The 13,621-nt window shown below is 35.3% G+C and overlaps 1 protein-coding gene across 2 annotated transcripts in view; it reads left to right on the forward strand.

Annotated features, from left to right (window-relative positions):
* Positions 1-13,621, forward strand: part of CFAP299 (cilia and flagella associated protein 299) — a 515,701-nt gene that overhangs the window by 186,316 nt on the left and 315,764 nt on the right. The window contains exon 3 of one of the 2 annotated variants that reach the window (XM_037051036.1): positions 9,780-9,870. In XM_037051036.1, the coding sequence (XP_036906931.1) occupies positions 9,780-9,870 (91 nt within the window). The remainder of the gene's footprint in view (positions 1-9,779; positions 9,871-13,621) is intronic. The other variant, XM_037051037.1, reaches the window with a different exon arrangement.

Below are 13,621 nucleotides of genomic sequence, written 5' to 3' on the forward strand. Positions count from 1 at the left end.
ATTTTCATCCTGGGGAGTAGAATTTGATTGATAGAAGATGCCACCGTTTTCAGGACTCCCACTTGGGTTTCCCTCAAAATAGGAAAAGAAAAGAAACAGCCGTCTTGTGTGCATGCTAGCACTTCTCATCTTTGTGTGTGTGTTCTGTTGACAGTTGAGGTTTTTTCCCAGAGATGCGGAGAGCTTTACTGAACATTTGACCATCTAAACACTAGCCTAGGAAAGGGCGAGGAAAGTGGTGCCATTTATCTTCTCAATGGGAATTTGATTCTCATTCCTTCTTACCAATAAATGAATCTCATTTCTCAAGTAGTTTTTTTTTTTTCTGAGAGCTATTAGAATAGAAATTGATGACCTCCTGGAAATTCCAGGAGGAAATCATAGTAGGCAGTGTAAAAGTTTCTAAACCATAAATCTCTTTCAATGTAATCCTGACTGATCTGACTCCTAAGGAATATTGTTTCAAAAAATTATACATATATAAAAAATAAAGGCCACCATGAATAGCTTACAAGAAAAAACAGGAGATCAAAAACCACATATTGGATTTACCTCCACTATTTTACCCCCTTAGATCCTTAAAGAATAATCCCTTATCTATTAAAAGTAGATTCTCCTATTGAATTTATACTTGTGGACAGGACTTAAAATTGTTCCCTGGTTGCTTTTATCCTTCTATGCAATTTCTGGTATTTATGTAAGTTTTAGAGGACATACAAATGAGACATAAAAAGTATGTACATACAAGAACAAAAATAATAGGAACTGCAAATTAAAAACATGTTGAAAGACTATTAAAAACACTCCAATTTGCTTAATATTAAAAAGTTCTGAAATACAATATGTTGGAAATGATGTGGAGCAAAAACAAATTCATGCTGTGGTAGTGGGGGCGTAAATTTGTTTAACAATTTTGGAACGAAGTTGGCATTATTTTGTAAAGTTGAAGTTACAAATATCTTGTAACAGCTATTTCATTGCTAGCTGCAAATCTTAGAGGAATTTATGCTGAGGATACATGTGCTGGAAATTCTAACAGCATGTTTATAATAGACCCAGAGGAGAAACGACTCTGAGGTCTATAATAGAAAGTATAAATAGTTGTATATTCATGTAAGAGAATACAATGAAAATGAGGTATGGCCATAAAAAACAGGAAGGTTTCTCCATGCTGTTTGAAGCAAATCCCCATGGTCTATGTCACTTGGATCTTTTTGTTATCCGGCTTGAAATCATTTGCACCTTATAGAGGGAGTTGGAGAGGAGCAAATAGCTGACTTCGGTAACTTAATCAAGTCTACCTCAAGAAGTAAATCCTTGAGAAAGGAAAACTTGAAATTGTTCCAAGTTGTACGGGGTATGGCAAGAAAAATAAAATGTGGGAAATGAGTTATGAAAGGAGAAGGAGCATGCTATAGAAGGAATTGTGCCCTCTATCCTCCAAATTCATATGTTGAAACTCTTAACCCCCAGTGTGACTGGTATTTGAAGGGCCTTTGAGAGGTACTTTTGTTTAGGTGAGATTATGATGGTGGGGCCCTCACGATAGGATGAGTGCCATATGAGAAAGATACCAGAGAACTTGTTCTTACACGCTCTTTGCTGTATGAGGACATAGGGAGAAGGTGGCTGTCTGCAAGCCAGGAAGACAGCTGTCATGGAAACAAACCGTCCGGTACCTGACTTTGGACTTAGTGTCTCCCTGTGAGAAAAATGTCTGTTGTTTAAAGCCATATGTTTTACGCTATTTTTTATGGGGGCTTGAGCTGACTGATATAGAGCAAATATACTATAATACATTAAGAAAAGAAATGTAAAGATTTACCGGTGTCAAAGATATTTATAAAATTTAAAAAATTTCTAAATTTGGGCAAAGTAAGATTTTTTCTTTATAATTTATGAAAAAGACAAAACAAAAAAATACAGTATTGTCCTGGAGAAAATGTACAAGGTTTATTTCTGTCTGAGAAAGCATGAGGTGTCCTACATCAAAGTACTATAAGAACATATCTTCCATATTTAATACTCCAATGATTGTCTGAAAATTGAGACATTGTTCTATATAAAATTATATTTATAACAAGTCTGTAAATTATTTTCCAATTTGGCCTCTAAAATATAAAATTTAGATTATTTGAGACCAAATACACACACACACACACACACACACACACACAGTTTCATCAGTATACTTATCATAGGAAATAAAAGCATTTCTGTCTGAAAACTGATTTTTCATAGACAAGTGTGCTCCTTTCTTAAGCAGATAACATTATAAAGTTTTTATAGTAAAGTTTTAGTCATCTATTATTTTTTTACTTTCCACTAAATTTTTCTAGGCTGAGTAAAATACAAGCATCATTTTAAAGTAACTGAGGCACAGAGAGGTTGAATTATATATTCAAATGAGTGCTATGAGTAAAATATGAATTCTAGAAATATGAAATGTAGGCTACATCAGAGTTCACTGGCTGTGAAGGAAATCAGTGTTGGCTCTGAACAGATCAGTTGATCAGAATTCCAGTCCAGACTGGATGGATGATCATGGCTGATAAGCTTTACAAAGAAGTCTCCAGATCTGAAAATCTGATAACTCCCAGCAGGCCTTCCAACGTGATGGTTGCATACCTCTCCCCACGCCCAATCCTGCCACCAGGTTCAATCTCTCAAGTGCATTCTCATTGTTTTTATGATGTGAAAATATGTGATATACATATCATGTTTTGATATATTTTAAGCCTTCACTGTAGTAGAATAAAGCCTTGAGAATAATGATATCTAGCATAGAAGCCAAATTCCAGCTGATTACAAGAATCTCTAAAGTAAAAATTAACATTATGCTTTAGGGCTTGATTTGAGGATAATTAAATTTGTTTCAAAATGAAGCATAAAGACTAGTATGTAGACTTCCAAATAGATTAAAAAATATTGCTATTAAAACAGATATAATCTTAGATTTGATTTATTGATCACTAGGAAATTGCTTATTAGCACACATCACATTGATGAGTCAAACCTAGCCTATTAGAACACTCCCATTTGTACATTTAAAGTACTGAGGTGATTAATGTTATAAATATTTATTGAAAGACCTTATCTTTAAAATAAGTGAACTATTAAGAAAATAACTCTTGGCAATAAGTTTCCTATTTAACCATTTTCCAATTTTTTTTTCTGAGACCATGATCATTTAAAATGTTTCCCTTGAATGTTAAGGAAACATTTAAGAAAGGTCTGTTAAGAAAATATGTGTAGGACACAAACAAGATAATTAAATTATAAAACCAATAGCCTAATTGTTGAAAATTACAAATGTATTTGGAGTCACTAATGTTGGATCATATAAACCTCTTTAGCTAATGATTAAACAAGGTTGGTAAAATAGAATTCGTCCATGTAAATTTTACTCCATTTTGAAAGTGCAGGAGTGTAAACAACAAAGTTGGAGTATTTGCGTTTATAAAACTTATAACCCTAAGATTTTGTAACAGACCTACTTCACTCCTTGAGGAAGTAACTCTTTTTGTAATATTTATTTAGGCAAGATTTCTTAGGTCACTGTTAAATAAATCTAGTTAAGCAAGAGTAATGCATGTTAAAAATTTAAGAATTCCTAACCACACACTTTATATTAACTTTCTTTTCTAATATTTCCCTTGCTGAGAAGTTTCAGATGTAGTGTGGTATAATAATTGATTGTATATATAACTTTTTTAGTCTACTGCAAATAGTTTAAGGGTTACAGACTTTATCCCTTTTGTTTCCAATTTATATAACCAAAATACTTTTTATCTTCCTCGTAGGTGTTGTAGGAAATAATGTGAGTCTGTGTGTATGTAAGACTTGAATAATAGTAAAAGAGGAACAGTATGATCTTAATGTATTGTTAGTACAATGGTCACATTTTGTAGACTAATTATAAATTAATATGTTTGGTGATTGATGATAGAACATGCCATTTTAAATCATAAGTTTTACAGCTGCTAGGGGTTTGGAGATAGTTTAGCCCATCATGAAACTCAGGTTCAGAAAAATGTGGTGAGTTGATAAGTAAATAAGAATTAAAGACTGATGTCTGTGTGTTAAATTTTAGTTCCATTATTTCATGTTTCCATTTAAAATACTTAACTTTATGACTATTTTAAAAATAACTTATTTTAGTTACAGAAGTAATACAGTCTCCTGGGGGAATTCTTACAGTATGACAGATAAGGTTAAAGTGCACTTTGATTACCAAGCTAATTCCACAACAACATTTTTTTCAGAAGAATGAGCAAATTTCATAGGGTGAATGTGCCTGTTTACATTAGGTTTAGTTAAAAATAATAGGAAAACCCAAAATGACAGTGGCTAAAACAGAATGTAATTTTTTCAGTCCTGTATTCTAGAAATGCACATGGTGTCAATCAAGGCTGGGTTGGGTCTCTGAGGTGTTGGTGACCCTGCTCCTTTCTCTTGTCTCTCCATGGCAGTGGCCTTCCATTTAAATCAAGGTGGCAGTTGGAGGAACAGTCATTCCATTGCCTTCCAACTATAGGAAAAAAAGTACCCTTCCTCTTGTACTTCAAGAGGAAGTACGATCACTGCCTAGAAGTGATACATAATTTTCACATGGATACTGTTGTGGAAAAATTAGTCATATGGACATAAATAGCTGCAAGAGAGGCTAGGAAAAGCAGTCTTTATTTCAGAAATCTGCATGCCCAGGTAACAACTGGGACTTTCATTTTCACTGAAGGAAGAAGTCTACCGTAGCCCAGAGGTGGTGAGAATTCTACTGCTATGACTCTCTTTTCCTGTTTGGCCAGATAGGTCCTAAAAACCTCAGCCATTAATATGAGAGCCTGGCAGAATACTCGGGGTTCCTTCCCTGTTAGTGAATGGTGCCCAGAAATCTATTCTTTTCATGTCTGAATTTTTATCTTTCTCTCATGAACTATACCTGGGAACAATAACAACAATGCAATAAAAGAGTAAGCTACAATTTATGAAATAAAATGAAGAACCAAATGATATTATATATGTTTCATGGGCACACAAATATGTATGTAAATTGTAGAAAATAACCTTGAAGAATGCATGCAAAGCTGGTAATGATGGTTACCTTTGGTATTTTGGGATTGTGGTGGGCGATTAAATTGGACTTTACTTATCCATAATGTTCTAAAGATTTAAAATAAAACAAGAAGTATTTGGGGGAGATGGAGGAGTGGGGAGTTGACTTAATATGTGGAAAACTTTAGGAACTCTGGTGTGTCTTCACTGGATAATCGCTGTTATCAGTGATAGGTTTTGTTTGTGAGCAATAGAAGCCAATTTTAATTAACTGAATCAAAAATGGTGATTTATTGGAGGAACACTGATTATCATAGATTTGAATAGAAAGTTGAATAATTAGGCTATGTAGTAGGAATTAAGGGCAGCCACTACAACTCCAGCTGGTTGTCATCCTGGGTGTCTCTATTTATGCTGTATATTCTCAGGAGGTGCAGTGACATTGGTCAAGCTTGAGGCATATTCATTGGCTGAGGTTTGGCAGGTTAAAGTTGTGAGTAAGCAGTTACTTTGATTGACTGTTCTAAGTACAGAATGTGGAAAGAACCATTGCCCAAATAAAAATAAGGGTTCTAGCACTGGTTGGTGTGGCTCAGTGGATTGAGTGCCTGCAAACCAAAAGGTCATGGATTCAATTCCCAGTCTAGGGCACATGCCTGGGTTGCAGGCCAGGTCCCCAGTAGGGGGCGCACAAGAGGCAACCACACATTGATGTTTTTCTCCCTATCTTTCTCCCTTTCTTCCCCCTCTCTAAAAATAAATAAAACCTCTTTACATAAATAAGGGTTTTCTTACTGAAGGGGAGGCATGTTGGAGAGGCAAAAACAACAGGTGTCTACACTGTCACAGAAGACCACATACTGAAGTGTGTTTCATTCTCTGCACCATAAATTTAAAGATGTTTTATGGCTCTGTGGGGAAATAGTTTGTTGTGGGGCCAATATTAATTCTCTTTGTTTTCACATAGGTCTTAATTTGGTTATATTGCAATGAACCATATTGTTTAGCAACTTTTCTTTATTTTTAAATTTCAACCAAAAAAGTGTTTTCTTTATTGTTCTTGTTTGCTTAGCTAACTAGTCTCAAGCATGGGGCACATAGGCTAATATTTACAACTATTTACTACTCTTCTCTGGACAGAATTATACTTTCATATCTCATTAATTTCAGGATTAGCTATGACACTGGGTTTGGGCAATACAATGTGAGTGGAAATGACACGTTTCTCTTCTTGCAAGCAGACCTCTAATAGCCAGTGTGTGGCCATGTTCTCTTTTCCCTCTACACAATAATCGAAGATGTTTTAGATAAAAGATGCTGCATCAGCTTCTCTGCTCCTTCCTCCAAGGTGAAGAGCCATAGTCAGCCTGTTATTGATGGACATCATTATTGAGAAATAAGCCTTTGTAACCGTAAACCATTGAGAACTGAACTATTTGTTACTACACCATAACCTAAGCAGTCCTGACTGATGAACTTGTAAAACTCTCTGTTCAAACATCACAGAGAATTTCTAACTGATTCTTGTTTTAAATGTAACTATAAGCAGGAAATTAGAAACTGGCCAAGTGAGAAGATGATCCTGTGAGCAATGGATAAACAACACATATTTAACCAGGCAAGCAACTGACAAAATAAATTGTATATTTTAGAGATTTAATGTAAGAGCAGTGCATAGGTATATTGTAATAAGGAAGACTCATTTATGTACTGAATAATGAATTGAAAAACTTCTCAAATATCTGATTCTTTCCATTGGTACTAATAAGTATGTTTTAAATGTGTATTTAGATGTTTGAATTATTAGTGAGTATTAATATCAAACCAAATCATATAAAGCTAGAAAAGCAAAAGCTGACAAGTTATGACCAATGTAAAGTGTTGCATTTCGAGATCAACAAAATCATTAGCAGGTGTCATAATGTACATGTCTATATTGATTTAATGAAACCCAGTAGTCATCCATCTTTAACTCTTTACAAAAAGAAATAACCAGGTCCATTTTAGCCCTTCAATATTTTTCACACCTATCCCTTCCTACCCTTACCAACAGCTGCTTTGAATCAGGGCCTCCATCTCGTCTTAGTAAAGCTTCGCAATAGCCCCCTAATGAAGCCCTCCAGTGCTGCTGTCCTCCAGGCTATGTTTCTCATAGCTACTGAATATTCTTTCTAAAACATAAACTTGAAATTTTTATCTCCTCACCTAATACCCTCATGGTTCGACATCTTCTGGAAGGCTAGGCACAAGCTCCTTAAAGTAGCATACAGGCCTTAGTGGAAGGGTAATGTATCCTAGTGGTTATGAGAATGAGTTCTAGATTCAGATTGCGTAGGTTTGGGTGCAGATTCTGCTGCTGCCAGCTGAGTGACCTTAACTAAATACCTAGAACAGTATGCCTTTGAAAACATTCATTTTTATTAGTATTATATGGTTGATCCTCCACTCCTGAACTTCCTTTCTGACTGCTTTGTAATTACCGAAGGGCACTCTACAGTTTTTTACCTCTATTCTTTCGTTCTTTTGCGGTGTCTGATACTGTTCTCCTTCTGCCACGCTGTCCTTGCCCCGACCTGGCTAATCCTGCTTATCCTTTAACATCTAATTCAACAGTTGCTTTAAAGCTTAAGATTTAGTGACTTTTGCTTAAATAGATAGTATATTTCTTTGCCCTCTGATATCCATTCGTATCTCTATTACAATTATCACATGGTATTACATTATAATGTTCCTATATCTCTTCAACTCTATGAGACCACAGGCAACTTGAGAGCAGAAGTTACAAAGTATATCTTATTTATCTTTGTACCTGGCATACTTCTCAATACATAGTAGGCAAATAATAAAGATTTTTGTTGAATAAATGAGAAATTCCCATATAAGGAAAGAATTGTTATTTTGCAAATTATTCTTGGACCCTCTTTATTATGTGGTTCAATGATGCTTGACTGAGATTTTTGTGATAAGTTTCCTTTACAATTTACTTCAAGAGAAAGTCATTTCTCTTTTGAATTTCATTGTTGTCATTTTACAGTTTGTATTTTTTATCATTTTCTTTTTCTTAGATAAGTCCCTTTAACATTTCGTAAAATAAGGGCTTGGTGATGATGAACTGCTTTAGTTTTACCTTGTCTCAGAAGCACTTTATCTGCCCTTCCATTCTACATGATAGCTTTGCCAGATAGATTAATCTTGGATGCAGGCCTCTCCTCATTTTTTGAATTCTTGTTTCTTCATTCTGTTATGACAGAATGTTTATTTCTTCCTTCTGCTCTAAATCATTAATTTGTGTCCCAATTTCCTTCCCTTCACTGTTGGTTCCCTGTGTATTTTGCTTTATTTCACTTTGTATAGCCTCCCCTTCTTCCTTTATTTTGTGACTCAAAATAGCATCCTGATTACTAGTGTACTGAACTCTGTCTACATCTGATAGGTTGGTTAGCTTTCATTGCTTAGTTGTATTTGTATTTTTTCTGGAGTTTTTAATCTGTTCTTTCATTTGGGGTGCTTTTTTTTTTGTCTAGGAGCAACCTGTTACCTAGTAAGGGGTGGAGGCTTAGGTATTTGCCAGGGTAGAGCAACCCACGTCACCGCATCACAGAGCTGTAGGTGGGGGAGGGATCCAAGAAAAAACGATGCTACTTGCTCAGTTCTTGGCAGGCTTTCAGTTACTTCCCCTGCTACCCACAAGCATATTGGGCCCTCTGGTGCTGATTTCCAGGTGGTGGGTTTGTGTAGGTTCTAGGACCCTGTGGGTCTCTCCAATGAACTCTCCTGTGAGGCTGGGAGTTTCTCCCACTGCCACAACACCCACAGGTTTTTTCAGTCAGAGGTTTTGAGGCTTTATTTCCTTGCACTGGAACCATGAGTTGCATGGTCTGTCTTTCTCCCTAGTTGTTCCTCCTGGTTTATCCTTGTGCAAATGTGGGACCAACCTGCTCCACTAGCCGCCGCATTGCTGTGAGTCCTCTCTGTGCAGGCTGCCCATCTCCACCCCTCCTACTGTTCTAGGTGAATGTTTCCTTAATTCCTTGGTTGTCAGACTTTCATACAGTTAAATTTTCTGCCAATTCTGGTTGCTTTTTGCTTTTAAATTTGTTGCTGTTCTTCTTTTGGTTGTGTAAAGTGGCACAGTATATATACCTACACCTCCACCTTGGCCAGAAGTCTCTCTCTTGAATTCTTAATGCTTCCTTTTATGGGACAGAGATAACCTAGTTCCCTTCCTTACCTTGATTATCTCCGATCATAAAGTTAAACTTAATACTCTGTTCCAGTAATTAATTGCCTTAGGTATATAGTATTTTAATTTTCTTATATAAGATAAATAAATTGTACTTAAGTTATAGTAAATTTAAAATTATTGTGGGTAGTGGTGATTATAAATATATTTAATTTTCATGGCATAATAAAAGAATAAAAGGGAATGTAGATGAAATTAACTATCCGCATGAGTATTAAAATGGTCATGTATATTATTCAGAGAAGTTATTCCAATCATTTGTAAATAAAGACTATAATTGCATAAAATTAAACTGAGAAAGCTAGTAGATTAGTATAATTGTGCATGATTTATAATGATTGGGTATAATATGGTCTTAGTGTTATAAAAATGGCACTTAGTGTTATAAAAAATTTGAAATAAATAAGCATATTGTGGACTGAGAGTGTTCTAAATGTATTTTTTACTTAATATATTATAACTGAAGACCTGATTTTTATAGGACATTGACAAGTACTTCTAAAGACCTGCAAGATAATTTTCTGAAGGCTCTGGCAGTGAGAGAAGAAGACAATCGCAATGGGAAAGTGAGTGTGAGTACATTTCATCCAACAACTAAACATGTAAGTTAGTATATAATATATAGTTAGTTCATAATGTAACTTTTAATATCTTCCCCCAAAAGTAATTCATAAAGGACATAATATGGCTTTTTATTATTGATATATTATAGAAATGTGTGTAGATTTTTTATTCCAATTTGTATCTGCAGAAGTAACCAAATGGTAAAAATAAAGGATTCAGTATTTCTATTGCAGAAAAAATACCTATATTTGGCAGGCTGATGGTACTAGTCCCTCATTAACACTCCCTGCTTCTTTCAACCCGACTTCCTCCTAGTAGGCTTCTTGGAGTGACAACATCACTTCTTCCCAAGTTGTGCCCCCACCTACCTAATTTCATACTCCCTCTATAAAATAGTCCTGGAGTCTTCCCTGTAGTCTATCCTTGGGAGATGTAATAGAAAACACATAATGAGAGACATGATCTTGTTTTAGTTAAATGTGCTACTTTCAAATGCGTCAACTTGCAATGTGGAATACTATTTACTTTTACCCTTTGTTAATGTGATATTAGTGATAACAGTCTTCTGTGAGTTTTAAAATATTCCAATTCAAGAATACAGCTCCATGCTGAAATGGTAATAAGTGACTCACAGAAAAGTAATGATAGTAATATGATGAAAAATTTAGAGTAATGGCAAAAAATATGTGTATAAGGAATTTTATTTTACTAGAGTTTTCTCAATAAAAAGTTGAAATTTTTCTTACATTCAGGTCCCTTGAAAATTTTACATATAAAATCGTCAATGTACTTTACAAAGAAAAAATGATAGTTTGGCTATATAATTGTGTAGAATTAAGTTGGACTTGAAGTCAGGGAAAGTGTCTTGAAGGAAGTGGGCTGAGTGAGAGTTAAAGATGTGAAGTTGGAAATATGGGCAAAGACTGGATTCTGGAGGACTTTGCAAAACACAATAGCAAAATTTGAAATCTTTTAAGTCTTAGAAAGAGCAGGTAGCAAGATTAAAAGAAAGGTAGGAGAGCATTGTGTCATAGGAATCTATGATGATGATTTTCAAGAAGCAACAATCAAGCAGGATAAGGGCTAAAAAAACATGTATTCTCTTTGGCAACATGCATATTTTTAAAACCCCAGTCCCAGGAATGTAAAGTTCCACATAGGGAATATAGTCAACAATATTATAAAAACTGTCTGTGCTGTGAGGTGTAGGTACTAGAAATATCAGGATGGTCCCCTCATAAGTTACGTAAATGTCTGGTCACTATGTTGTACAACTGGAACTAATTCAATATTGTATATCGACTGCAATTGAAAAGTTAAAATTAATTTTTTAAAAACAATTTGACAAGAACAAATTTTGTCCATAATAAGGATAGAAAACAGTTTCCAAAGGGTTGAAAGCATGCTTCATGTTAGACATCAGCTCCACCAAAGAAGTGCCTCAAAGAGTGTAAGTCCATGTTTTGTACCACAATGGTATATGTTTCCTATCAAATTCTACTGAATATGTCAAATCACTTCACTTTTCACCATTTCAAGTTATCATTTAGTTGATTTAAATTCTCATTATATCCTGAATAAATTACTGTAATGGCCTCCTAAATGACACACTTAATGAATTTTTTGTGCCCACTTTTCATCCACTTTTAAATCCCTTGACACATATTGCTCGTGTACCTGCTCAAACCCAACACTGTTGTAGTCATTTGGGCACTGGGGCACTGCAGATTTTATGACCTTAAAAGTTTATATTTTAGAAAAGAAGATAAAAATATGTAATCAAAATAAAAGTGGAACAATTCATTTCAGTTCTGGAAAGATGCTTTAGAGAACATCAAATTACAAAATTGAATAGAGAGCAATCGAGTAGAGTGTACTTGGTTGCTTTTAACTGCTGTGTACAGAAAAGTCACTTGGAGGAGGTAGCATCTTTGGGACTTGAATGAAATGGAGAAGATAACCATGAAATATGAAGGGAGAGACATCCCAAACATAAATATTTCAGAGGGACAGATATTCCAAGAAGGAACAACATATTAAAATCTCCTGAGATAAAAGAAATAGAGGCACATTCAAGAGATGAGAAGAAGACCAGATGGCTGGAATATAGTTATTGAAGGGGATAATAAAGACAGATGCAGTCAGAGAGAAGTCAGCAGCCAGATCGTGTGGGTTTTAAGAAATTTTGATTGTATTCTCTAATTTTTATATTTATTCTTTTATTATAATGGAAAGTTGATGGATGATCTTTAGCAAAGAAATGACCTAATCTTTTTTACACTTCAGAAAGCCTGATCTCGAAGCTGCTGTGCAGGGAGGGAGATGGGGGAAAGAGATTTAGAGCACAGGCAAGGAAATGTTAGGAATCTCTCAGAAATCACCAGCAAGAGATGAAAATGAAACACTGTGGTAGTGGTTGAGATACAGGAGGACATCAGGTTTATGCTTTGGAGCAAGAGCAGACAGGACTTACTGATGGATTGGATGTGAAATATTAAAGAGGAAGTTAGAATGACTTTTTGGTTTTTGGCTTGAACAAGTAGGCGGATGAGGTGGCACTTTGACATGGACACTTTTGAGGAATGTGTATTTCTGGAATCAATAATGAAATACTTCTGTTTTGGCTATATTAATTTTGTGATGCCTATTGGATATCCAAAGGGAGAAGTTGATTGGTCATTTACATATATCAATCTGGAACCTAGTGGAGAAGTCCTGGCTAGAATATAAATCTAAATAGAAAGTTATCCTCATCTGAATGGCATGAAAGTCATGACCTTGCAAAAGTTTACTAGGCAGAGAGTATAGGTAAAAAAGACTGAAGTCCTTTGCAAAACCTTTAGGACACCTCAACATTTAGAGATCTGGAATGTGTAAAAGAGCTAGATGACAGTACCAGGAAGTAGTAGGCATGAAGAAAATCAGCTGAGAGCAATGCTACAAATACGAGAGAAGAAAAAAATTTCAAAAGAAAGAATGTTCACCAGTTCAAATGCTGCTGAGAGGTTAAATGTGATGATATATTAGTTTTCCATGGCTGCTGTAACCAGTTGTCGCAAGGTGGGTGGCTTAAAACCAAGGGAATTTGTTGTCCACAGTTGTGGAGGCTGGACGAGGGAAATCAAAGTGTCGGCTGAACCATGCTTCCGCTGAAGCATCTAGGAGGGAGTCCATTCCATGCCCTTCCCTTAGCTTCTTTGGCAGCAATCATTCATGTTTCTTGGTTTCTGGAGCTTTCACTAATCTCTGCCCACATCATCGCATTACATTCTCCCTGTGCGTCTGGATCTCTATCTTCTGTCCTTATAAAGACAGACGTATCCAATTACCCATGCCCCCGAATTGAATATGACTCAATCTTAATGTTATTACATCTACAATGATGCTATTTCCAAAGAAGGTCATATTCAAAGGTAACTAGGAGTTAAGACCTTGACATAACTTTGAGGGGTGCATCATTTAGCCCACAGAAAATGATTAAAAGTTAACTATTGTTTATGGCTGGACAAATAAATATATTGGTAAAGGCTACTCCAGTGGAAGGCTATGGTTAAATATTAGAGAAAAGGAAAATGTATACAAGTGAAGATAAGGAGAAGGAATTGTTTTTGAGAATATTTGCAGTGAAGTGTAGCATAAATATTATGCAACAAATGGTGTAGAGCCTGAAGTCCAAGAAGCTCGTTTTGTTGTGTTTTAAGAAAGATATTAGCTTGTTTCTTACATGAATGGGAATGGTCAGGTACACAGATAGGTATT

The sequence above is a fragment of the Sturnira hondurensis genome, unplaced genomic scaffold, assembly GCF_014824575.4.
Source record: "Sturnira hondurensis isolate 20B ecotype Veracruz unplaced genomic scaffold, ASM1482457v3 Scaffold0007036, whole genome shotgun sequence".
In the NCBI taxonomy this organism is placed as follows: domain Eukaryota; kingdom Metazoa; phylum Chordata; class Mammalia; order Chiroptera; family Phyllostomidae; genus Sturnira; species Sturnira hondurensis.